The sequence below is a fragment of the Urocitellus parryii genome, chromosome 3 (genome assembly GCF_045843805.1).
Source record: "Urocitellus parryii isolate mUroPar1 chromosome 3, mUroPar1.hap1, whole genome shotgun sequence".
NCBI classification, from domain to species: Eukaryota; Metazoa; Chordata; class Mammalia; order Rodentia; family Sciuridae; genus Urocitellus; species Urocitellus parryii.
In genome coordinates, this window is record NC_135533.1 from 135,617,001 (window position 1) to 135,644,768 (window position 27,768).

Genomic DNA, 27,768 nt, shown 5'->3' on the forward strand with positions numbered 1-27,768 from the left:
GTCCTACAGGAGGTTTGGTAAATATGTGTTGTACATGTGATTAAACGAGAGAAACCACAGAAAACCTCATTAAATAAAAAAATATCTAAAATAGTCTAATAATCTACCTAATTTTACATAAAGAAGGAAACAATCCCAATAAACTAGCTTGTCTGAAGCTGGAGTTCTTTCTTCTCTTGTTGCCTTTTAGCACGCACACCAGAACCCGTAATAAGTCTTGCGTCGTGCTCTGATTTCTGAGCCTTTTTTTTTTTTAACTTTCATTAATTCAACTGGAATTTATATTTAATAGTTGTAAATTTGGTATCTTGACTGTTTTTATAGGTGGTTAGAATATCTTTTTTTTTTTAATTTTTTTTTAACTTTATTTTTTTTATTGGTTGTTCACAACATTACAAAGCTCTTGACGATTTCTGAGCCTTAAGTGCCTAACAGGGCCAATCCCTATTGTTTTAACGCATTCTGATCCAGTCAGGCTTTCCCCACATTTCAGAAAAGATCAATCCCAGTATGCAATGCAAACAATGAGTTAACAGTCGCTTAGAAACCATACGTCCCGGCATGCCACGCTCCCTGGCGAAATCGGAAGTGGGCTTGAGTGGCGCCGTTGCATTCTGGGAACTGTAGTCTCTCGGGGCCGGCCCCGCCCCAGGTGCAGTTTGGGAGGCCGGCGTGTGGAGAACACCCTACTCGCTGTCCCCGCGCGGCCCGAGCCTGGAGAGCGGACCCGCCCTACAACCTTCGTCCCCTGCCGCGGTGGCCCGCTCCGCCTCTTCTCGAATCTTTCCCACAACCCAAGATGGCGGCGGAGGTGGATTTTGGCGACCTAGAGCTATTCGAGGCTTTCGATCCCCCGGAGGAGTCGATTCCCAAGCCCGTTCACACCCGTTTCAAGGACGACGACGGCGACCCGGAGGACGAGGACGGGGTTGGTGACGCGGAGCTGCGGGAGCGGCTTCGGCAGTGCGAGGAGACCCTCGAGCAGCTCCGCGCCGAGAATATCCTTCCGGTTGGCCGGGCCCTGTCATCGGGGGCGCGGGTCCGTGCGGGGCGCGGACGCGGCGGAGATTCCACTGGGGCCGGGATTCCAAGCCTTTTGCCGCCCTCGCTGGTGGGCTTTGCGCAAGCTGCCCCGAGGCCTCCGCGCAAACCTCGGTGTTGGAAACCCGTCTCCTTAGGAGTCCATCCTTGCATTCCCTACTAGGTTCCGTTTTTAGGGTGATTTTAGACTGCTTAGCTGTTAGATTGCAGACAGATCCCCACGTCTACCCCTCTGTTTGACTTCATGATCCAATTTCATTCAGTGCAGACAAGCTCAAGTTGAGACAGTCTTACTATATAGTATGTTAGGCGATACCGAATACTGAGCTCTTTGATGGCGGCGCAAAAGCAGATGGTCCTAGGATGCAGAGTTGGGGGTCTTGAGGAATCGGGTCTTGCAAAGAGATATGGTTAATTACTTGTTTAATTAGGATTGAGAATTACTTTTAGAGCTCTTCCACCTTAAGCTAGGTTGCATTTCATTGCTTTGGGGGAAACGTGCCAAGTGAGTTTCCGTTTGGCTTTAGTGACCTGATTACATTCTGGATTTGCTAATGTGTTTGTTTTCACTATTAGAGTGTGGAAAACTATATATAGATAATTTTGGTTCAGTTTTCCTTTTGAAATTTGCAAGGATCCTTAAGTGTGGAAAGTATGTCAAGCTTTTAAGGTTTTTGAAATCTGATTTTTTTTCATGTACTTTTTTTTTTTTTTTTAATGGTGCTGAGGATTGAACCTAGAGCCTTGTGCATTCGAGGCAAGTACTCTTACCAACTGAGCCATATCCACAGCCCCCTAATTTTTTTTATTATGAAAATTTTCTCATGATAGGAACAGTTGGAGGACATTTATAATTCCATCCTAGATTCTTCAGTTGTTAACTGTTTAATTACTCTTCGTTTGCTTTCCTCGTATAATGAAGCCTTGACTTAGAATAAGTTTCCTAATTGGCTGTTTAAACTTGTGCCATGGACACCGTTATTTGAATAATGGTTTAGTCTGTTAGACTTTTTAACTTCAGGATTGTGTTATATACGTCCAGGCCTGGTGGCACACGCCTGTAATTGTGGCTGAGGCAGGAGGATCGAGACTTCAAAGCCAGCCTCAGCAATTTAGTGAGACCCTAAGCAACTCAGGGAGACCCTCTCTCTAAATAATTAAATACAAAACAGGGCTGGTGATGTGGCTCAGTGGTGGAGCACCCCTGAGTTCAGTTCCCAGTACCCCCCCCCACAAAAAAATATATGTATACATATATTCAAAGGGATGTAAATGTTTTTGGCTTTAAAACCAAACGCCTTGCCTGCAAACAAACAGGTGCTTAGTAAGTATATCATCAGCTTTCTGATACCAAAAGTGAGAGTGTTGATAGTTAAGTTGAATTTTGTGATTTGCATGATTCTGTTTAATGAGGATTAATATTCCTTAACAAGTAATAACATCAAGAACTTAAAAGAAAGTTGAACATTCTAACTCGACCAAGGTATGACATCTTGAAATTACAACATAGTTGTCCCTTATTATTTATCTGGATATTAATATATAATCAGAATTTCTTTCAAAAGGGGTATAGGATTTATTTTATCATTGTCATTTGTTAAACATACTCTAAAGGAATTAGAATACTAGTTCTTTATTAACTCCTGGGGGTAAAATCTAAATTCTCATAAGTGCATAAATCTTTTAAACTGCCTCACTAGGAGAAAGTATTATGAACCACAATCCAGAATTTTTTTTTTTTTTTTAATATTTATTTTATTTAGTTCTCGGCGGACACAACATCTTTGTTGGTATGTGGTGCTGAGGATCGAACCCGGGCCCCACGCATGCGAGGCGAGCGCGCTACCGCTTGAGCCACATCCCCAGCCCCAATCCAGAAATTTTTGACTAAATGTTAATAGTTAGTAGTTAGTTAGCAAATTATCAACACAGCTATTCCTATTCAAAAAACATTCTGGGAAGTTTAAATTAAATTTTATAATATTCCTCTAGCCAAAGATTTATTTGTATAATTTAAATATGTTCATAGAAATTATTCAAGACACAACATTTTAGAAGAAGAAAAAGGTTTTTTTGGTTTTGTGTTAAAGCAGCTCTAAGGATAGAACCTAGGGATGCTGTACCACTGAGCTACATCGCCAGCCCTTTCTTTATTTTATTTTATTTTTTTTGAGACTAGGCTTTGCTAAATTGCTGAGGCTGCCTTTGAACTTATGATCTTCATGCCTCAGCCTCTCAAGTCATTGGGATTACAGGTGTGTACCACCACACCAGCTAGAAATACATTTTTTTTTTCTTTTTCTTTTTTTGTGGTGCTAGGGATTGAACCCAGGGCCTTGGGCATGTGGGCATGCACTCGACCAACTGAGCTGTATCTCCATCCCTAGAAATATGTTCTTTTAATCTGTTGATTTATCCTTTCCTTCCTCCCATGATTTTTAAAGAAAATAGCCCTTAAGGAAGGAAGCTTTTTGGTTAAAAATTGAAAGATTATACTGGGGATGATGTCCTGGGTTTGATTAGCACAAAAGAAAAGACAAGAAAGATTAACTGTGGTTCTTATTTTTTGCTGAAACATTTTTTTTTAACTGTTGAGTAAGAGGGCTGGGGATGTGGCTCAAGTGGTAGCGTGCTTGCCTAGCATGCGTGCAGCCCAGGTTCGATCCGCAGCACCACATACAAACAAAGATGTTGTGTCCGCCGAGAACTAAAAAAATAAAAATAAAAATATTTAAAAAAAATGTTGAGTAAGAGATACCTCTGTGTAAAATCAATCATTGAAGTAGATATAGTTGGTGAAAACCTAGATTTTTCTTGCGAAAACTGAAATTCTTGGTGGTTCTTCATCTTGTTTATACTACATTATTAATATTATATATTATCTTTAGTAATTAAGAATTATTAATAACTGTTTTAGGGCTGGGGATGTGGCTCAAGCGGTAGCGCGCTTGCCTGGCATGCGTGCGGCCCGGGTTCGATCCTCAGCGCCACATACCAACAAAGATGTTGTGTCTGCCGAGAACTAAAAAAATAAATAAATAACTGTTTTATATATATGTACATATATATACATATTACTTTGATATCTTCTAAAAATATATTTTAACTTCTGTTTTAGTGGAATATTGGTGAACAATACTAAGTTAGATGGACCTTTATTACAAATTCTATTTATGAACAATGCTATTTCAAAGTAAGTAATTTTCTCTTCCTTAAATATGCATTAATGTCTTCTATAAGTATGCTGTTTTTGTATTTATATTAAATTTGTTATTTTATTTAAGATCCTCCTAGAGTTAAAATATTTGAAATAAAGATTAAAAGCAAGCCATGGGAGTTTTATAGACTTGAATTTGAATCTGGACTTCTACTTTCTATATCTGTGAACCTAGGCAGGTCATGGAACCTTTCTATGTCCTTAATTTCTTATATGGGAAAACAATATACTAATTTTATTTCCTCTTAAGTAGCTGAACAAGCACCTGTAAGAGCTTACTTCTAATAAGAATAAGGACCAACAGTATCAGAATAATAATAATAATAGCCATTTCTCTCCCAGAATCAGATAACTGAATTTTTTATCAGGTAACTAATCTTTAAAACCTCCCACATTATATTTTTCTTTCACAGCAAAACTAGACCTGTGCAAGCCTTCCAGCATGCTGGAGTTTGGGTAACTCAGAGCATTCCTACAGTGCTTGCTAGAGTGTCTTGAAGTGGTTTGAGGCCTTGCCCTGTCCCATCCTTAGAGCTTGGTCGTAGGCATTTCAGACAGTTGTTTTCCCCCTCCCAAGTCACTTATTTCTTTTTTTATGTGCTGATCATGGTAAAGAAGATAAAGGGAACACATGCCAGGCTTCATCTCAGTAGAAGTGGAAGCGAAGACTCTGTGGGTGGGGTAGGAATCTGGATGGTAAATGCAGTACCCGCAGGAAGGTGCTGGGCAGAGCTGGCCTTTGGCACAGTTGGCCTGAGCCTGAGACAGTATGGCTGCCCAGTTACAGCATTAACAAGATATCAGTTCCTTTGACGTCTCTTATATGGAGCATTATAGAATATTTGATGAATATAGTCAGTGACCTGGAGTGATAGAGAAAGCAGTATATTTTTCCTGCAATATATTTTGGTTTTATTATTTTTTTCTAGTTTCTTATTTAAATGGGTGGTTCCTTATATATGCATGAAGAATTTCTGGGAGGAGGATATGGAAAAACTGAATATATTATCTTTGGGTTGCAGAAATAGGTGATTAGGAAACAACAAAGGAGCTTTTCATTATTTAATCCTTTTATTTCTTTGAATTTTGAGGCATTTATTTTGGAGGTCTATTCAGAAGTTAAGCATATAGAATTTATAAATAAAGTCCATTCTATACACAACTGTTCAGTGCTCTCCTATGCTAAGAACTATATTAGGTTATCTAGTTAACTTGGCAACAATGTATATTTTTCCTAGGGAGCAGGTTCCTAAGTGTTACAAAGAGTTGGTGATTTGATAAACCTCTGAAAATAAAACAAGATTAAGACATGACACCTTATAATAAATAATGCAGAAGATTTCAGTCTATTAAATGTTTTTCTCTGGGTTCTGACCATCTTGTCCTCTTACACAGGCAATATCATCAAGAAATAGAGGAATTTGTTTCAAATTTAGTAAAAAGATTTGAGGAACAGCAGAAAAATGATGTGGAAAAGACTTCTTTTAATCTTTTGCCCCAGGTATTTCAAATTTAAGAGATTTTTAAGATGAGTAGGTTGTTTTTCACTGACAATTATTAGGCCATGGGGATCCTCTTGAATCCAAACCACAGGGACTGTTAAGATTGCCTGTTCACCTTCCCTTGTTCCACCAGCTTCCTTCTCCAGAGTTTGATCAAGGCAGCCACCTGGTTTTCCTCTGGATGTGGCCTCTTTGCTCAGGATCAAATTCAGATTTGGCTACATCTAAAGGGTTGTTTTTTGGTTTTTTTTCCCCCTTGTTTCCTAACTTGGATACATGGTCATGAGCAGCAAGTTAATTTCAGCAGCTCTGCATGGTGGCACATTCCTGTAACTCAGTGACTGGGAGCCTGAAGCAGGAGGATCACAAGTTCAAGGCCCAGCCTCAATATCTTAGTGAGATCCTCAACAACTTAACGAGTCCTGTCTCAAAATAAAAAGGAATAGGGATGTAACTCGGGGGTAAAAGTACCCCTAGGTTTCATCTCCAGTACCGAAAGATAAATAAATAATAGAAATGATTAAATATAATAAAGAACAAGGCCTGAGGAGACTGGAGATGTAGCTGAGTGGTAGAGCATTTGGCTAGCATGGTGAAGGCCCACGGTCGTTTGATACCCAATACTACAAGAAGAAGAACTATTGAAAATATAGCTGAGTGGTAGAGTGTCCCTGGGTTTGATTCCCAGACTAGGGGGGAAAAAATCAGAATTATGATTTCTGGGCTTTTGGGGGGAGGTGAGTAACTGGGGATTGAACTCAGGGACACACAGCCACTGAGCCACATTCCCAGCCCTATTTTTTGTATTTTATTTAGAGACAGGGTCTACACTGAGTTGTTTAGTGTCTCACTTTTTGCTGAGACTGGCTTTTTTTTTTTTTTAAGAGAGAGAGACACAGAAAGAATTTTAATATTTATTTTTTAGTTTTCGGCGGACACAACATCTTTGTTTTGTTTTTTTTTTTGTATGTGGTGCTGAGGATTGAACCCGGGCCACACGCATACCAGGCGAGCGCGCTACCGCTTGAGCCACATCCCCAGCCCCGGAGACTGGCTTTGAACTTGCGATCCTCCTATCTCAGCCTCCAAGCTGCTGGGATTACAGGCGCACTCAGCCTCTGGGCTTTTTATAAATTAAAATTTAAGATATATAGAATCACTCAAATAAGGATATATAGCTGTTTATCATCAGGGGTTGGAGAATGAATTGTTCTGATTAAATTTTTTATCCTTTGTTTTATATATCATATAGAATGTTTATTTGATTAATGGATTGATTGATTGTGGTATTGGGGATTAAACCTAGGACACTCCACCACTCAGATATATCCCCAGCCCTTTTAGTTTTATTATTTTGAGATAGGATCTGGCTAAATTGCACAGGCTGGCCTTGAATTTGTGATCCTCTTGCCTCAGTCTCCCCAATAACTTGGATTATAGTTTCCTCAATATCCTGGCTCATACAGGTTTCTGTGTATTTTGTGATACTAGGGATTGAACCTAGGCGTGTTTTACCACTGAGCTACATCCCCAGCACTTTTTATTTTTTTAAAAAATAAAAATAACTTAGGGTCTTACTAAATTACTCAGGCTGGCCTTGAACTTGAGATTTTACTGCCTCATTCTCCCAAATTGTTAGAATTATGGACTTGAACTGTCATGCCCAGTTTCCTATACAGTTGTTTTGTTTATTTAGAACCCAAAGCTGCTTTGTCACTGAGCTACATCCCCAGTTCCTTTTTTTTTTTTTTTTTTTTTTTTTTTTTTGGTGGTGGTGCTAGGAATTGAACCCTGGCCAGGGCCTAATGCATGATGCTAGGCAAGCACTCTACCACCTGAGCTATATCCCCAGTGCCCCCCCACCCCACCTCCAATTCTTTTATATTGAGACAGGGTCTCTCTAAACTGCTAAGGCTGGCCTTCAACTTGCCATCCTCCTGCCTCAGCTTCCTGAGGCGCTGGGATTACAGGTGTGTGCCACTAAGCCTGGCTTCATATATAGTTTTTATAAAGGTAACATTTACCAATTAAACTACGTTTTTTTTTGTTGTTGTTGTTGTTTTTGTTTTTCCCTGGTGCTGGGGATCAAACCCAGGGCCTTATGCCTACTATGCAAGTGCTAATTCAAAGAATACTTAAGAATTATATAATTGCTTAAGTCTGAGGGATATATTATCAGTATTGACAAGTAATGTAAAACTGTATACTATGTCTGGCTTGATTTATTGTTTTTCAAGATAAAGTCTGCCTTGCCACCTTACAGATACAAAATTTCATAAGTTACATTGATTAACACAAATGTTTCAGAAGAAGCTGTCTTTTTCTCTCCCTTGCCTTCTGAAATTTCTTTGATAAACCTTCCTCACTTACCTTCTAAACTCTATTACCATGATGAATTTAAAATTTTATGAAACTTACTGACTTGTATTTGACATTTAAAGTTGTTAAAAAATTGGTTACTGCTTTGTAATATATGTTTCTGGTTGTCCTTAGCCATCTAGTGTTGTGTTAGAAGAGGACCATAAAGCTGAAGAATCCTGTGCCATTAAAAACAACAAGGAAGCATTTAGTGTAAGTTTTTAATAACTGTTGTGTTATGACCTACAGGCACAATAGACAGACTTTAGAGGATTTTGTTTTTGTTCTAACCAACCTCCCTATATATTTTCAAGGACTAAGATGTAGGAAACATGATTGTTGAATTTATAGAAAAATGAAATAGAGGGAACTGAATAGCTAATATAACAAATGGCAGATTTGAAATTCAAAATGTTGACAGACTAAACTGTTGGGTGAAGATAGAAGCTTATTAGGGGTGATCTACATAAAGGCCTTTCAATATCTATGTAAAATTCTGTAGTGCTGACACAATATAGTGGTCTGACTTTGCAACTTGTAATTTTTTTAAAAGTTGATATACATGTAGTTCTGGATTCTATTAAAATAAGGCTAGTTTTTTGTGTTTATGGAATATTATCTTCCTTTGATGTACCACAATATTAAACATAGGGATCAGCTGTGAGGATGAAGAGCCCAAGCTTTACTGAAAAGATTTACAAGGAATGTCACATTTCTGCAAACAGAATGAAAGTTGTTATCAATCACCCTTTATGGTTCCAAGTGAAAGAATTAGAATCAGTGATTAAATTGAGTAGAGGCGCTTCAGTTCAACTCATCTTTTAGAAAGTCACACTAGGGGTGTAGCTCATTGGTCACTACATAAGGCCCTGGGTCCAATCTCCAGTGCTTTAAAAAAAAGTGAATTCTGCCACATGTCTGCAATCCCAGATGCTCAGGAAGCTGAGGCAGGAGAAGCGTGAGTTCAGGCCAGCCTGGACAATTTAGGAATACCCTGTCTCAAAATAAAAAATAGTGAAAGGGTCAGGATGTAGCTCAATAGTAGAGCAACCCTGGGTTCAATTCCTAGTACCAAGAAAGGTTTTTTAAAAAAAACAACAAAAAAAAGAATTCAACAGACAGGCCAGTACTGGAGCTTAGTGATAGACTATTTCATAGGTATCAGGCCCTGAGTTTGACCCCCAGCACTGAATATTTATTTATTTATTTATCTATTTATTTATTTATTGTGGTGCTGGGGATTGAATCCAGGGCCTTGTGTGTGTGAAGTAAGCACTGTACCAACTGAGCTATATCCCCAGGCCAGCACTGAATTTTTTTTTAAAAATATTTATTTTTTAGTTTTGGTTAGACACAATACCTTTATTTTTGTTTATTTTTATATGGTGCTGAGGATCAAACCCAGGGCCTCACACCTGCCAGGTGAGCGTTCTACCGCTGAGCCACAACCCCAGCCCCAAGCACTGTATTTTTTTTTTTAATATTTATTTTTTAGTTGTAGTTGGATTCGATATCTTTATTTATTTATTTTTTTATATTTATTTTGTAGTTGTAGTTGCAAACAATACCTTTATTTCACTTATTTATTTTTTTTATGTGGTGCTGAGGATCGAACCCAGGGTCTAGCACGTGCGAGGTGAGCGCTCTACTGCTGAGCCACAACCTCAGCCCCAAGCACTGTATTTTTAAAAAATTGAATTCCCATGTTACTGGAGTCAAAGAGTAGGATGTTATTGGAAAACTCTAAAGAAGGATTTCTGAACTGAAGTAGGTAACTTTTCATTTCCCTTCCAACTTTAAGGTTCTGAGATTTAAAGTAACATCCTAGAAATTGGGAGTTTTGTGTATTTATTAATTTAGTCCTTTAAGAAATAGCAAGAAATGTTTACTGAATGCTGCTTTGTGCCAGGAATCATTCTAGGCTCCCGGGACACAGCAGTGACAAAAACGGTAAAGTCCTGGCTCTCACTGATTTAAATTCTAGTGAAAGAAAGCAAGGCTTTCCAGAAAAATAAAACATGGCAAAGAGTTTGAGACTATGGGGTAGGTGGCTTGTATGAGTAGTTGGTGACAGCCTCTCTGAGTCAAGACCTGGATGAGCTGAAGGAGCAGGGCTGAAGCTGCAGTTTGAGTAAGAGTACATCAGACAGTAGAAGGAAGGGGAAGCCCACAGGCAGAAGCCAACACTGTATTGCTTACTGTGTCCCAGATACTTCTACATACTTCCAGTATATAGAAGGTGGAGAAAGGAATCTAGCAAAGACCCACCTACCTTGGTCAGCAAGGTAGGTGTCCTGGAAACCAAGGAAGGAAAATATTTCTGAGAGGAAGGAGGTATCAGTTCTGCCAACTCTTGCTAATAGGTTGAGGTGAAGACTGACAACTGTGGGTTGAATTTGACTGCATGGAGGTCCTTACAAAGCTCATTTGTCAAGAAGCATAGTGCAGTGATAGGAACAGAACATTACTGAAAATGTTTTAAGAGAGAGTGGCAGTGTCATTACAAAAAAAAAAATATATATATATATATATACACACACACACACACACACACACACACACACACACATATATTAGATAAAAGAAAAAATACACAACATCAACTTTTGGGGACAGATGGGGAGAACTATAAGTATTACATATAGATGACACTAGGGAGTTAGTTTTCTGAGGTATGACAGGTATTAGGCTTTGTAGGAAAATGTTCTTACTCTTAGAAGGCTCGTACTGAATGAAGTTTCATGATGTGTGCAACTGACTTTCAGATGGCTGAGCTAAAATGTGTGTGTGTGTGTGTAAAGAGAGACATGTACAGAAAAATATCAAATTATTAACAATTATTGAATTTCAGTGAAGGGTACAAGAGTATTCATGGTACTGTTTTTTCAACTTGTCTGAATGAAATTTCTCCAAAATCTTGGAGGGGAAAGAAATGATTGGGAACAAAAGAAATGAAACCAATAAATAGTAGGGCCTGGGGATCTTGGTGCAAAGAAATGGGGTACTGGAGGGACATATAAGAGTCAAGGTTTTTATTTTTTATTTGAGAGAGTGTAGTTGATAGTAATGATTTAATACAGAGGAAAAACTCAGTTGTAGCTTTTACTTACACATCAAAATCTGGCTCTCTTAACTAGAGAGTTGTTATTTCTAATAATTTTATCCAAAAATAAATTGTTAAAAACAGGTAATCATAGTCTTACATAATTTAATGTCTTTTTTTTTTTCCTGCTTAAATAGCAATATTTTTTGACTTGTCTTCTGCAGGTTGTAGGAAGTGTCCTGTATTTTACTAATTTTTGCCTTGATAAATTGGGGCAACCGCTACTAAATGAAAACCCTCAGCTTACCGAAGGATGGGAAATACCCAAGTATCCTACATAGTGAATGAAGATCTTTTATGCATCTTGCCACTAAGTTCACCTTTAAAAAAGTTTACCAAATTTTACAGACTATGATAACTATTCCTTAATAAAATTCACTAAAGGTACCAGCAAGTCTTCAGCCACATTGTTTCTCTAGAAGGGCAAGAAATACAAGTAAAGGCAAAAAGGTTTGTGTGGGGAGTTGTTTTGTTTTATTCTTTTTGTTTTTTAATACCAAAAGCATAAACTCTTTTAGCTTGAAAAGTTAATATTTTTTATTGCTGGTTTACTGTAAAGAAAATTCTAGATTCAGCTAGAATTCCAATATGTAGATATAGTAAATGTTAAAATTGATCGTTTATTTCTTGGAATTCATTGGTTCGCACATAATGTGCCTGGGAGGGTGGAAAGAAGTAATTGTTGCTGTCAATGTGATCGCAGTCTTAGAACCACCTGCCTTCTTTCCATGGTGCCTAAAGGAAACACGATGGTTGGTTTGACTCAATTCTTTTGTTATTAACTACTGAAAAAATTCAGAAGAGGTAGTAAATGAGTCAGGAACAGAAAGGTTCTTGGTTAAAAGACTGCACAGTGCTGTTTGTTTAAATCACTGAGTACAGGAGAGCCAGTGTACTCGTTATTGCAGATTATAGTGATCTGTCATCCACTTGCTTTTTTGTCTCTGATAACACTTTACTGTCATCTAGAATTTTAATGATTTGCTTTTATGTTTTTATTTATGAAAATTTTTGTTTTTTTGACCAAATAGGCCAAAGCCTCACTGTTTCAATTGTGGTTCTGAAGAACATCAAATGAAAGATTGCCCAATGGTAAATTTCTCTCATATAAAAAAATGTTGTTGAACGAGAGCTTGCTGATGTATTTTACACATTTATGGCATAGTGTGGTGTGAAGTGCTCTTTAACTTGAAATCTTTTCAAATCTGTATTTATAGTTTAAGACATTACATTTTTTAAACAATAATTTATTACAGTACTCTATTTGATATGAATAAATGAGATGTCATGACAGTTAATTTCTAGACAGTTTATTCTATAAACTTGATTTTATGTTCTGATAACACCGAGGTAATAAGAAATTAAAGTGACTACTCTTCTTGCTTAGTTTTCAAAAATATTCATCCTCTTTTAGGCTTGATTTAAACATTGAAACTAAAACAATTTGCTTGCTTTACCTTAAAAAAATCCTGATTATTTAATTTCTGAAATGTTTCTAAATTGCTTGATACCATTCTTTTCAAACATTATGATTTAGCCCCGAAATGCTGCTCGAATAAACGAAAAGAGAAAAGAGTATATGGATGCTTGTGGTGAGGCAAACAGTCAGAATTTTCAGCAACGATACCATGCAGAAGAAGTAGAAGAAAGATTTGGGAGATTCAAGCCAGGAGTTATTAGGTACTAATGTTATTTTATCTTAGATATCAATTTTTACTTCCTTAGTATTTAGAACATTCTATGCCTCTTCAGGAAAATTTTCAGGATGGAAGTGCCCTGGCAAGATCTACAGAATAATACATCAATTCATTCAATGACAGTTATATAATGTTAACTATGTGCTTATTAGGCACCATGCTCCAAGCTGTGTAATATAAGAATGTTGTAAAATATGAGAACCTTGTTTGTGTGCAAGCAAGAATTCAATATTTTTTCCTTTTTATTTTTACTTAGTGAGGAACTTCAAGATGCACTAGGTGTGACAGACAAGAGTCTTCCTCCTTTTATCTATCGGATGCGCCAGCTAGGGTACCCACCAGGGTGGCTCAAAGAAGCTGAATTGGAAAATTCAGGGCTTGCACTCTATGATGGAAAAGGTATAGTATGTTGAACCCGGATTGAACCCAGGCCTTGCACATGCTAAACAAGTGCTCTACCACTGAGCTACATCCCCAGCACTTTTTATTTTATATTTTATTGAACCCAGGAGCACTTAACCACTGAGCCATATCCTCAGTGCAATTTTATATTTTATTTAGAGACAGGGTCTCTGTAAATTGCTTTAGGTCCTCACACCCAAATTGCTGAAGCTGGCTTTGAACTAGCAATCCTTCTGCCTCAGCCTCCTGAGCCACAGGGATTACAGGCGTGTGCTACCATGTTTTTATTTTGAGACAGGATCTATTAGTGGTCCAGGCTGGCCTCCAATTTGTAATCCTTCTTCTTCAACTTCCCAAGTAACTGGGATTATAGGTGTGTACCACCATGCCTGGTGCATCATATTTTTTAGATAATTCAGTGCACATTAAATAGACCAGCCATTGCTATCCCATTTTCTTGTGATTCTTTAATCAAAAAAAAAAAACAGCCAGGTTCTGTGGCACATGCCTGAAATTTCAGCTACCCAGTATGCTGAGGCAGCCGGTCAGTCTAGGCAACTTTGCAAAACTTTGTCACAAAAATAAATTTATAAGGGCTGGAGGACTGGGCCTGTAGCTCATTGGTAGAGCACCCACCTCGCACATGTGAGGCACTAGGTTCAATCCTCAGCACCACATAAAAATAAATAAAGATATTGTGTCCAACTACAACTAAAAAAAAAAAAATTAAAAATGGGGGGAGGCTGGAGATATAGCTCAATGGTAAAGCACCCCTGAGCTCAGTCCCCATTACTGGGGTAGGTGGAGTATTAAAAGGGCTGGAGAATGAAAATGAGATAAAATGAAAATATCAAAAAGTGAAGGGAAGCTTCTCTTTATAAATTATTTGGTAGCCTTGGGTATTTGGGTAGTATAGGAAAGTAAATTTAATGCTTGATTTATTTAGTAGGTTTCAAAATTAAATAAAATGGCTTACAAATATTCTTCAAAGATGACTCTTATCTGTAAAGTGGTTTTAGTAAATATACCTATTAGGATTCTTGTAAAGATTAATTTGAGTTGCCAGGCACAGTGACTTAGAAGGCTGAATCAGGATCACAGATTCCGGGCCTCCCAGCTTGGGGAGACTCAGTTTCAACATAAAGAATAAAAAAGACTAGGGATGTTGCTCAGTAGTAAAGTGCTCCTGGATTCAATCCCCAATACCCGCCCCCCCCCCAAAAAAAAAAAATTAGTGTTTTTTTTTAAATATTTATTTTTTGGTTGTAGTTGGACACAATACCTTTATTTATTTATTTGTTTGTTTGTTTGTTTATTTGTTTATTTTTAGTTGTTGATGGATTTTTATTTTATTTATTGATATGTGGTGCTGAGAATCGAACCCAGTGCCTCACACATGCTAGGCAAGTGCTCTACCATTGAGCCACGACCCCAACCCTATTTATTTATTTTTATGTGGTGTTGAGGATCAGCGCTTTACCATTGAGCCACAACTCCAGCCTTATGAGTGTTAAAATTTTTAAACCACTTAAAGCACTATCTGGGGGCTGGGGATGTGGCTCAAGCGGTAGTGTGCTTGCCTGGCATGCGTGCAGCCCGGGTTCGATCCTCAGCACCACGTACAAAGAAAGATGTTGTGACGGCCAAAAACTAAAAATAAATATTAAAGTTCTCTTAAAAAAAAAAAAAAAACACTATCTGGAAATGAAATATCATCTGGCACATAATAGACACTATGTAATTCTTTATCAAATGAGAAACACTGGAATAGAGCATTAGTCAAATCATAAGGTCAATGCAAAATGGAATTTTAAGCAACCTGCAGAAAAAAGTTTCTTAAGGTTTTAACATAGGGCTGGGGATATAGCTCAATTGATAGAGTGCTTGCCTTGCATGCACAAGACCCTGGGTTCGATCCCCAGCACCAAAAAAAAAAAAAAAAAAAAAATTACGTATTTCTTTTTATCAAAGTAATATATCCACATTGCTTTTTTTTTTTTTTTTTAAAGAGAGAGTGAGAGAGGAGAGAGAGAGAGAGAGAGAGAATTTTTTTTAATATTTATTTCTTAGTTCTCGGCGGACACAACATCTTTGTTGGTATGTGGTGCTGAGGATCGAACCCAGGCCGCACGCATGCCAGGCGAGCGCGCTACCGCTTGAGCCACATCCCCAGCCCCTCCACATTGCTTAAAAATTCTATTTTAGTGGTTCAGAAAAATTCTAATTAAAGTTAATTCCCAGACTAATTATTTGGCAGTGAAACACTTTCTAGGTATAGTTCTGGTATAGGGAGGGACATATTAGCACCTTGCAATGTTAACACTTTTCCTGGTCTATAATAGATGATGCTGATGGAGAATCAGAAGTTGGAGAAGTACAGCAGAATAAAAGTGTTACTTATGATCTGTCGAAATTGGTAAACTATCCAGGTTTTAACATATCTACTCCCAGAGGAATTCCAGATGTAAGTATATTGTTTTTATTTTGGAATGTGACATGATTATGTAACAGATTGTTCACAGTATTAAATATTAGCTGGCATGGTGGCACTCACCTATAATCCCAGCTGACTGAGCATTCATGTGGCAGCCTGGACAACATAGCAAGGCCCTTTCTCACACACACAAAAAAGAGGCTGGGTGTGGTAGCACATGGCTGTGACCCTAGGAGCTTGGGAGGCTGAGACAGAAAGATCACGAGTTCAAGGCCAACCTTAGCAACTTAGCAAGGCCCTGAGCTAAGTTGCTTAGGCCCTATCTCAAAAATTAAAAATAGAAAGGGCTGGGAATATAGCTCAGTGGTAAAGCATCACGGGGTTCAATCCCTGGTACCAAAAAGAGAGAGAATATTATTCAAAATATAGCTTTTTTTTTTTTTTTTTTAAGTTTTCGGTGGACACAACATCTTTATTTTATTTTTATGTGGTGCTGAGGATTGAACCCAGCACCCCTCGCATGCCAGGCGAGCGCGTTACCACTTGAGCCACATCACCAGCCCTAAAATATAACGTATTATAAAAAGAAACTTTAGGGCTGAGGTTGTGGCTCAGCAGTAGAGCGCTTGCTCGCCTAGCACATGAGAGGCCCTGGGTTCGATCCTCAGCACCACATAAAAATAAATAAATATATTGTGTCCAACCAAAAAATAAATATTAAAAAAAAACTTTATGTACTGTAGCAGTTATATTACATTAAAAAAAAGTAAATTTGTAACTTATTTTTTTTTAGTATTTATTTTTTTTTAGTTTTCAGCAGACACAACATCTTTGTTTGTATGTGGTGCTGAGGATCGAACCCGGGCCGCACGCATGCCAGGCAAGCGCGCTACCGCTTGAGCCACATCCCCAGCCCTAAATTTGTAACTTATATGTTTAAATTATTTATTGTGTTTGTTTTTATATGGTGCTGAGGATGGAACACAGTACCTCACACATTAGGCAAGTGCTCAACCACTGAGCCACAACCCAGCCCCGTTGGGAAATAAATTTCTATCTGTAGTAAACCTAAATGTCTTATAACTCTTTTGCTTAAGACAAGGTTTCTCTCTTTTTTTTTTTTTTAAGAGAGAGTGAGAGAGGAGAGAGAAAGAGAGAGAGAGAGAGAGAGAGAGAATTTTTAATATTTATTTTTTTAGTTCTCGGCGGACACAACATCTTTGTTGGTATGTGGTGCTGAGGATCGAACCCGGGCCGCACGCATGCCAGGCGAGCGCGCTACCGCTTGAGCCACATCCCCAGCCCAAGACAAGGTTTCTCTAAGTTGCTCAGTCTGGCCTTAAATTACAGTCCTCCTACTTCAGCCTTCTGAGTAGCTGGAATGGTAGGCATGCATCACCATACCCAACCTGCTTGTCATTTTTTGTTATTGCTACTTTTATTTTTCCTTTTCTCTCTCTCATTTCATCTCTCTAGCTTGCACTCTCTTTTTTTGGTGTTACTGGGAATTGAACAAAGGGCCACACACATGCTAGACACATGCTGTTTACAACTCAACTAGATTACCAACCCCTTAATTTTTTTTTTTTTTTTTTTTTTTTTTTAATTTTGAGGTGGTCTCAGTGGTCACCCAGGATAGCCTTGAACTTGCAGGCCTCTTGCCTCAGCTTCTGGACTTGTTGGGATCACAGGTGTATACCACCACGCCTTTTGTCTCTCTCTCTCTCTCTCTCTTTTTTTTTTTTTTTTTTTTTTCCCCACATGGCAAAATTTCTCAATTCTGTATATGAATGTTTATCCATACTTTTGTTCAACTTTCATCTTAGGTTTCAAGATTCAACAATTAACTATTTTTTTTTTTTTTTTTAAAGAGAGAGTGAGAGAGGAGAGAGGGGAGAGAGAGAGAGAATTTTTAATATTTATTTTATTTAGTTCTCGGTGGACACAACATCTTTGTTGGTATGTGGTGCCGAGGATCGAACCCGGGCCGCACGCATGCGAGGCGAGCGCGCTACCGCTTGAGCCACAACCCCAGCCCCCTCAACAATTAACTATTGCGTTGTTGTTTTTTTTTAAAGAATTTTTTAAAATATTTATTTATTTATTTTTTTATTGTTGGTCATTCAAAACATTACATAGTTCTTAATATATCATATTTCACAGTTTTTTTTTTTTAAATATTTTTATTTATTTATTTTTTAGTTCTCGGCGGACACAACATCTTTGTTGGTATGTGGTGCTGAGGATCGAACCCGGGCCACACGCATGCGAGGCTAGCGCGCTACCGCTTGAGCCACATCCCCAGCCCCATATTTCACAGTTTGATTCAAGTGGGTTATGAACTCCCAATTTTACCCAATATTTATTTTTTTAGTTTTCAGCGGACATAACATCTTTGTTTGTATGTGGTGCTGAGGATCGAACTCGGGCCGCATGCATGCCAGGCAAGCACGCTACCGCTTGAGCCACATCCCCAGCCCTGTGTTGTTGTTTTAAATATAACTGTATTCCTAGTGTTCTTGGGAACTAAGCAGTTCGGAAGAAGCCAAAGATCTGAAATTAGAGTCTATGAATAGATACAAATGATGAACTTACACAGGACAGGTTTAAATTGTATGATGCAAACCATCTTTGCTTCTGGAAGTGGGTCCAAGAACCAGTCTGTCAGAATTCCTGGTCCTCAGTAGCAATGCACATCCATGAGTCTACCTTTAGACTTAACTGACTCAGACCATCCAGTTTAAGTTTCACAAGAGGACAAAGGGATTCTGATGAAGAAAAGCTGCTGACGAGCTGGGGTGGTGGCTCAGTGGTGGAGTGCTTGCCTGACATGTGTGAGGCACTGGGTTCAGTCCTCAGCAGCACATTAAAATAAAGGCTTGTGTCCATCTACAACTAAACATATTTTTAGAAAGAACAACAAACAACTGCTGATTGTGTTATTGGAGATGAGAGAGAATAAACAGAGTTAAAGAACACTACTGTACTCTATTTGGAAAGGGAAAGAACAGAAGATTGAAAACTTGGTGTGTGTATGTTAGGAGGAAGGCACAGTGAGTGGAGGGCGAGAAACAAGGGCTGGGAGGCTCAGAACAGGTTCTGTAGTTGTTGCCTGCAGTAGATAGAACTTTTCAGGCCACTTGGTCTTTCAGTCTTGTCTTGGTCATTTTACAGGCAGATTTTATTCTTCCTTTTACTTGACACTTTTTTTTCCCTTAATTTCCAATGAAGGAAAAGATACAAAAAGCAGAAATGTAATTTGAAATTTTCACTTTCTTCCTTCGAGCAAAATTTCAAAAAATGACATTTTCCAAATACATACTTCTTTTTTCTTCTGTTTTCATCATTAGGAATGGAGGATGTTTGGTTCCATACCAATGCAGGCATGTCAGCAGAAGGATGTGTTTGCCAGTTACCTTACTTCTAACTTCCAAGTGGTAAATAGATTTTAAAGGTGTGGTCTATAAACATTATGGCATATAGCTGTGAGATTTTGTAACTCATTAGTATCTTATTGCATTATCGTGTTTGTATCTAAATTCCTGTCTTCTGAGGAATCAAAAGAAAAACAGCAGGATTCACCAGTTACCTAGACTTGGCTCCATACTGGTTTTCTACATATCAGTTAAGTGCAGGTTGGTGTTTAGTACTCCGTTCGTCCCATCTCACTTGTGTCCGTGTGGTTACTCCTTTAGCCAAGCATGAGGTCTGGCAGTAAGCGGTCTTCCTCTCAGTCCAGCCCTGGTAGTCCAAAGAAGCAGAGAAAGGAAAGTAGTTCTGCAGATTCTCCCGCTGACATGGAGCTTGATTCAGGTAGGTCTCATCTCTGGTTTTGATTTCAGTAAGTAGGCATGATGAGTCCATGCTCCTGAGTCCATATAAAGGGTGATATTCCTTTATTAGAGATCAGAGCATCACCACTATCACTGAAGCTGAATTAGAAGCCACACTTAATGTGAGAACCAAGTGGGCCAGCTACCTGAATCCCTGAGTTTGACACTTAACACACCTAGAGGGCAACAGCTAGACCACCCCTCTGATCAGGGCTTCGCTCTGGGATAACCAGTGGACAGCATGTGCGCTTCTGGCAGCTTTGGCCTTTTCCTCTAATTACTCTTAACCCTCTTCACTTACCTATGGAACCTGTGGGTACCGGGATTGTGACAGTCCTTTTGAGCAAATCATTGGCAGCTCAGAACAGACCTCCCCTCTTTTGGAGCCTCTTTTCCCCCAATACCAACCACTGCTTCTCTGTATTTCCCCCTGGGACTTCTGATTATAGTTTAGATTACTAGTTTAGATTTTCCCCCCAGAAAACTCTGGAGTAGATCCAGGCTTTGTGTGGATTAGATAAACTACAAGGTCACTCCCAATCCAAAACTGAAAATCACTCTTATTCTAAATTATGCCTAGTTATATTTTGTTTGTTTGTTTGTTTTTTACTAGGGACTAAATCCAGGACCCTCTGTCACTGAGCTATGTTACCCCAGCCCTTTTTATTTTTTGTTTTGGGATAGCGTCTCACTGAGTTGCCCAGACTGGCCTCAAGTATGAGATCCTCCTGCCTAAGCCTTCTGAGTCACTGGGATTACAAGCATGTGCCAGTGGGCCCAGCAACACCTAGCTACTTTTGTCCTGTGTAGCATGTCAGATGTTCTGAAGTGAGGTGAAGTGTTGACATTAAGATAACATACAGGGCTAGAGTTGTGGCTCAGTGGCAGAGCACTTGTCTAGCATGTGTGAGGCACTGGGTTTGATTCTCAGCACTGCATATAAATCAGTACAATAAAGGTGTATTGACAACTAAAAAAAAAAAAAGATGACATACATAAAGATAACTCCAGGGCTTGGGTTGCGGCTCAGTAAACACTTGCCTAGCAAGTGAGAGGCACTGGGTTCAATTCTCAGCACCACGTAAAAATAAATAAATAAAGTTATTGTGTTAAAAAAGAATACTCCAATAATTGGAGTGGGATGTAGCCCAGAGGTAGAGTGTGTACTTAACCTATACAAGACCCTGGGTTTGATCCCAGCCTTATATTTAAATTAAAAAATTTAAAAAGCATTCTAATAATAAGATTACAGCAATGTACCTTACCTCAAACTTGAATATGAACCCCTCTCTAGTTTTCAAACTCCCAAGGAGAATTTAAAAGTTACAGACTAAATCCCCTTAAAATTCAAAGGAATTAAAGTCCAAAATTGAATTATGTTGCAAAAGTGGCTTCAGAAGTCCATAATCAAAGCTGCCAAATTATTTCCCCATTTTTTTATTCTGCATACTCTCAGCCACAGGGATTCTGGATGTCTGGTTAGAGTTCACAACCTGGACTTCCTGCGCCTGCAGCGTTACTTCAATATATTTATCCTGTGTGTGTGTGTGTCACAATCCTGCTAAAATTGAACCACTAAGCTATATTCCCAGCCCTTTCTTTCTTTCTTTCTTTTCTTTTTTTTTGGTACTGGAGATTGAACCCCAGGCCTTATGCATGTTCATTGGTTCCTACTTTTTTTTGTTGTTCTTTTGGTACCAGGGATTGATTGAACCCAGGGTCATTTTACCACTGATTCACATCCCTGGCCCTTTTTTTATATGTGTATGTATAAATATATTTAAAATTTTATTATTTGTCAATTTATTTATTTTATGTGGTGCTGAGGGTTAAACCCATTGCTCGTCCATGCTAGGCAAGCACTCTACCATTGAGCCACATCCTCAGCCCTTATTTTTATATTTTATTTAGAGACAAGGTCTTGCTGAGTTGCCTAGGACCTTGCTAAGTTGCTGAGACTGGCTTTGAACTCATGATCCTCCTGTCTCAGCTTCCCAGGCTGCTGGGATTACAGGCATGTGCCACTGTGCCCAGCCCCAGCTCTTGTGTTTTTATTTTTATTTTGAGTCAGGGTTTCACTCAATTGCCCAGGCTGACCTTCAACTCACTATCCTCCTACCTTAGCCTCCTTCCTAGTCATCTGGGATCACAGGTGTGTGCCATTGCACCTAGCCCAATCTCAATTGTTAACAAGACCAGAGAGTTAATAGAGAACCCAGTCTCAATTGTTAACAAGACCAGAGAGTTAATAGGGAACCCCGTCTCAATTATTAACAAGACCAGAGAATTAATAGGGAACAGAATTATAATAGCCCTTGCCACATACCCATGAAATATATATATGTTTTTGTTTTTTTAGCTATAGTTGATCACAATACCTTTATTTTATTTATTTGTTTTTATGTGGGGCTGAGGATTGAACCCGGCACCTTGCACATGCTAGGCAAGTGCTCTACCGCTAAACCAGAACCCCATCCCATACTCATGAAATTTTGACAATTTTGTAATTTCCCAAACCTTTAAAGCAGTTGACCCAGACAAAAGTATATCCTCAGAACCCAGCATTTCTCAGTGTTATCAAAGACCAGGATCCAGTGTTTCCTCATGAGGGTAGAAATGGTTTCAGTCTCAGTGCCAGTTATCTGTCCCCACTGCCTAGAAACTTTTTGGAGTGAATATTTTGGTCTTATGCTATTTATAAAATACTGGGAGAAAGCCATTTACCCTCATGGTTGCACAAAGCCACCTGTGCTTGTTAAATCATTTGAGACACAGCTATCATCTCTCAAAAGTTTGGGGATTTAATGGCAACCTGTCATCAGGTCCACACACATAGCAGGGGACTTTTTCCTTTATTTCTTGTACTTCCAGGGGAACTTTCTCTCTTTGTCTCTTACTCCCTCTACCCCTCTTCCCTTTCCCTCTCTCTCCTTCCTTCTCTTCTTTGCTCTTTCCCTGTCCCTTTTTCTCTACCCGTTTTCTACCAGCCTGGGCCCCATAGTGCGGTGGGACTCCTGGTACTAAAGCAATGAGTGCCTCCACCTTCCTCACTTCCTTGGCTCCATGCAGAATGGGATTTGGGCAATAGATTTAGCACTTGTTAAAGGAGTGCTGATTTATTTAGAACCTGTGTGATGCACACAGAACCCATCCAGAAAAAAGATCATCTACCCATTGGTGCCTAAGAGGACTGATGGTTTTCGGGTGCAATGGCGCATGCCTATAATATTTACCCAGTGACTCAGGAGACTGAGGCAGGAGGAGTGCAAGTTTTGAGGCCAGTCCAGACAACTTAATGAGACCTGTTAAGGGGATGTAACTCAGTGGTGAAGCACTTGCCTAGCATGCTTAAGACCTTGGGTTCAATACTGAGTACCACCAAAAAAAAAAAAAAAAAAAAAAGGACTGGTTGGCACAAGCTTTCTTGCCTAAACCAGACTGAAAAGAGGCCCTGTGAGCCTGTGTACACACTAAGGCCCACAGCCCAAAGCCACATTATCTTGAGCCCACCAAAAACTTCTCCAGGTGTTTCCCCATACCCTGTCAACCCGATTGTTAATTTTCAGTGTTCCCAGCTAATAGACTAAGTGTCCCCTTCCCCACCTGTGTCTGAACAACTAAGGTGATAATCAGTTTGTCAAGGTCAGTTATTAGGGCTGCTTAGTAAAGGAGCCAAGTGGGCCTGCTGACTGAACTCTGGCCTCATGGTCTAACAATCAAGGCCCTGTCCACCTCTAGATTGCCCCCATCCCAGTTTCTTCCTGCCTTGTAGTGCACAGTCCCCTGCAGAGAAGTAGCTTGAGTGACCTCTGTGACAGTTCATTCCCAGGAAGGAGAAACATTGAGACATCTCATTGTTACTTTCTGGTTGAAAAATGTTATTAGAAGCGTATAAGTAGAAAAGGGTCTATGTCCCAAATCTGTGGGTACAGTGATTCAGTTTGGAATTGCAAAATACAACTACCTAAATGTGTTCTTATTTATTATAACATTCTTATATTGATTGTGTTTGTTGTGATGTTTTGTTGAAATGAAACTTGACTTTAAGCTGTTTATAATTTATTTATTTATTTATTCATCATTTATTCCCTGTGATACTGGGAATTGAACCCAGGGCCTGGTACATGCTAAATAAACACTGAATTATATCCTCAGCCCCTTTTCTTTCTTTAAGACAGAGTCTTGCTATGTTCCCCAGGATGGCCTTGAACTTCAATCCTCCTACCTTAGCCTCCCCAGTAACTGGGATGCCATTGTATCTGGCTTGTACATTTGTTTTTGTTTTTGTTTTGGTGGGGGGGATCACGGGTTGAACTCGGGGGCACTCAACCCTGAGGCACATCCCCAGCCCTATAAGTAACAGTGTGTTGTTTTTGCAAATCTTTTTGCCTGTTCAGTAAAATTCAGACTGGTTTTACATAGGTTTCAAGATTTGGCTGGGTTTTTCACATTTTTAAAATCCATACTGTGTTTATGATCGCTCTGTAGACAGGAAAAACAGATGAGTAAGACAGATCTCTGTCTTAGTTACCATTCTGTCACCAGTGATTGCAGGTGTGTCAACATTTTGCTACCAGCATGGTGGTCTACAATAATACGACATCTCGCTGCCACAGACCTGATTACAGACTGTAATTAATAGTGGCACAGAGGAAACACTGAGGAACCATACTGAATGAAGTTGTAGGTCCTAAAAAGAGTGATTTTGAGCTGCAATTCAAGGGGTGAATTTGCCAGGGAGATGAGCAGGGGCAGGGAAGCATTTGGAGAGAAACGCACAGGTACCTGCACAGTGGCTGACAGCGCAACTCTGTGTTTAAGCTGGGCAGTAAGGGAAGCAGGATAGAGTCAGGAAACTCCAGGTCACAGAGGCCTTACTAGCACAGGAAAGGATCAGACTTCATCCCATAGGGATGGGAAGGCACTAAAGGGTTTCTCGTTGAAATGGGAAAGTCCATAGGGCCAGATGATGTTTTAGAAAGATTAGCTAGAGTTCAGAGGACAGATACAAGAAGGATGAATCCACAACAATGCCACTGTTCCTGGCCAGTGATAATGGTCTTGAAATAAGGTAGTGGTTATGGCAGTGAATAGGAACAAAGGGACCTTGAAGGCCCAGGTCCTGTGGGTAGAAGAGAAAAAAAGAGAGGACTCCAATGAAGAACAGCTTCCATCTGTGATACTCCAAGCAGATAACAGTGGTGGTGCCATTAGTAAGAATCGTAAATAGGATAAAAGTCCAGATTTAGGAAAAGGCACTTGGTTATTAGACAGGTGGTAGCTGAGGGACACACAGGTGATACGTGTGCCCACAGGTGAGCAAGGAGTCCAGATTAGAGGCTCATGGGAAATGCCTCAGGTGTCTTCCTGCCTTCATCCTCACTCCACCCCCAGCCTGGCTACACTGTGTAGCCCACCTGCACTTCAGTCAGATTTCCTACTGTGCTGGGCCAGGAACCAGTCTTCAGCCACAGCACCTTCCCTGGGAACTACTCTGTATCTCTTCTGTCTGAAACCATGTACATGGCATGGAGTGGCTCTCCTGGGGGTTTGGTTCAAGAAATCCTGACAGCTCTCGCTGCAGACAGTCTTCTTCAGTGCATTGAGGACATTAGGTCATGGTCACGGTGTCCAGTTTTCCCCCTCAAGTCAGTTATTTTTGACTATTGGACCTCTAGATACCTCCAAGTTCAAATAATAAATTTTTGCAAAATCAAATGCTCTTACACCTTGTAAAGTATCTCTCAACATTCTCATTTCAGATGTGGAGGTGCCACATGGTTCTCAGAGCAGTGAAGCTTTTCAGTTTCAACCACCATTGCCTCCTGGCACTCCTCCTCCACTGCCACGGGGAACTCCTCCACCCCTCTTCACTCCTCCACTCCCCAAGGGGACCCCGCCACTGACTCCCAGTGACTCACCCCAAACCCGGAGCACAGCTGTGGATGAGGATGCACTGACTCTGGAAGAACTTGAAGAACAACAGAGGCGGATATGGGCAGCTCTTGAGCAGGCCGAGAGCATCAATAGTGACTCTGATATTCCTGTGGACACACCTTTAACTGGAAACTCCGTTGCCTCGTCACCTTGCCCAAATGATCTTGACCTTCCTATCCCAGAAGGGAAAACAGCCGAAAAGCCAACGCTGGAGGAGTCTGAGCAACCAGACACTTGTGCAAAGACAGCTGAAGTTGAACCTCCCTCAAGCCCAGCCTCTGAGACCACCCCGCTTTGTCAGAATGAAGAGGAGGAATCTGCAGAGGTGAGCTCCAGAGACGCTCTGCTCGACAGTGGTGATGTTGTATCAAACTGTAACGTCAGGAATGGAGGTAGCCAGAAGCCCCTTCAAGTGGACACCAGTTCTTCAACAGCCTCTAAAGTTCATAGCCCTATACCTGACATGAGCAAGTTTGCAACTGGAATAACGCCGTTTGAATTTGAGAATATGGCAGAATCTACTGGAATGTACCTCAGGATAAGAAACTTGTTAAAGAACTCTCCCCGAAACCAGCAGAAAAACAAAAAAACTTGCGAATAACTGCTTGTTGTGGCACCAAGAGCCATTTAATTATCTGTAACTGTGTTCTGTTGATGCGTACCAAGTGATGGGTAAAAATTGTTCTCCTATTCGTCCCTCCCTGTTTAAAAATCTATCCAAGGTTGAATCGTGGTCTCAAGTCAAGCCTATCTTAAAGAATGGAAAGACTGGGCTCACTAATTTGTATTTTATTCTCACCCACAAAACCTGCAGGGGGAATGTACGTAGGAGCTGGTTCAGAGATAGTTTGTTAAGGTTTATACTATTTTTGGATTGTGAGTGTCTGTCAAGAGTGATGTTTTTTATCTGTCTTTTGTACATTGTTTTCCCTTTCTACATTTTGCTAATTATCCTGTATATAAGTTTAATATATCACTTTTTTAAAAAAATTCTAACCATTTTAAATTCATATTTCAACTCTGACAACCAAATGAGAAAAATCAGGGATGAGCAGCTTTATCCCATTTGGGGTATTTTTGTAAGATTTACATGTATCAATTTTAACAACAATTTTGTTTTTTTGTACCTTCATTCTTCATATAAGCTTACTATACAGTTATGTTCCCTTTTGTGTACAGAGGTTTAATAAATTAGTTTTCATATACATAACCTAAGACTTTGAATATAAAAAAGTGATTCACAGTTAAATTATTAACCTTTTAAATCTGGAAGAAAATTATGTGGTTGCGAAAATTAGTGACAGCAAAGGAAATAAGAAATTGCAAGCTTGGGTGCTTTCAGAGAATTTCCACCTTAAATATAGAAAAGAGCAGAATCTCTTAAGTAGCTATTTTACAAAATGAAAAGAGGGCAGCTAAACTTTGTACAAAAATAATACTCTGGATTTGAACCCTAACATTAAGAATTAAACAGTAGATATAAATTAATTGCTTTTGCACATCAGATATAGAAGATAGAGCTGAAAGTATGATTTTTTTCTTTATGTGAAATGCTGTTACATGTTTATAGTTGGTCAAGTCCAGGAACTTAAGTGGTCTTATAGTTCAAGACCACTTAAGACTAATAGTTCTAGTCTCAGGTAATGTTATCCTGCTCCCAGGCCAACAGAGGGAGCAATATAGAACCATTCTGGATTTTTCATTTTGGGGAACTTGAATTATCATATTTACTGCTCTATAACAATAAAGAGAAGGAAAATTATATAAAAGGACAAGTTAATTTTAAGGCCCTCATAGAACTTGCTAAAATAAAATGTTAAATACTTCTGACTTTTTTCTCTGAGTTTAAATACATAATAAAGTAACCCTTTAACAGTAGTCGATATAGAGCAGCCTCAACATTTCTGTCAGGCAAATACTACATAGGGAGGCACAGAGAGGTTAAAGGGACTTGTGAGTTTTCAGATGTGGTTCTTAAAAGACCAACCTTCGACTAAAGATTTGACTGCACCCTAAATCATAGAAGTAGTTGTTTAAATGTCCCTTTAAATATTCCATTGGTAGAGTCCTCTGTGAATCTAGACATAGCTTAGCAATTATTATGCCAGGTGTTGTGTTAAGGTATTTTTGTGCATTGTCCCATGTTTACTATTAACTTCATTTTGTTTAGAGGGAAGCACTTAAGACACAGCTGGTAAGCAACCCCCAGACCCAGACTTGACCACTGTACTGCCTCCCTGTCAA

General features: G+C 39.4%; 1 protein-coding gene and 1 non-coding gene across 3 annotated transcripts; both read left to right on the forward strand.

Moving 5' to 3' along the window:
• Positions 1-672: 672 nt before the first annotated feature.
• On the forward strand, positions 673-27,768 carry Zcchc8 (zinc finger CCHC-type containing 8). 2 transcript variants are annotated; one of them, XM_077796836.1, is made up of 14 exons: positions 673-998; positions 2,482-2,524; positions 4,160-4,234; positions 5,654-5,759; positions 8,254-8,331; positions 11,386-11,489; positions 11,606-11,671; positions 12,253-12,313; positions 12,759-12,901; positions 13,175-13,317; positions 15,663-15,784; positions 19,105-19,191; positions 19,450-19,567; positions 25,350-27,768. In XM_077796836.1, the coding sequence occupies exons 1-14, from the start codon at positions 800-802 to the stop codon at positions 26,123-26,125; spliced, it is 2,121 nt and encodes a 706-aa protein (XP_077652962.1). In that variant the 5' UTR covers positions 673-799; the 3' UTR covers positions 26,126-27,768. The 2 variants fall into 2 exon arrangements, with proteins under 2 accessions (XP_077652962.1, XP_026258714.1); XM_026402929.2 differs by lacking the exons at positions 673-998; positions 2,482-2,524; positions 4,160-4,234; ... (1 more) ...; positions 11,386-11,489; positions 11,606-11,671 and having other exon boundaries at positions 8,263-8,331.
• Positions 4,685-4,818, forward strand: LOC113192794 (small nucleolar RNA SNORA9). Its single transcript, XR_003302060.1, has one exon. It is a non-coding gene; the product is annotated as a small nucleolar RNA SNORA9 (small nucleolar RNA).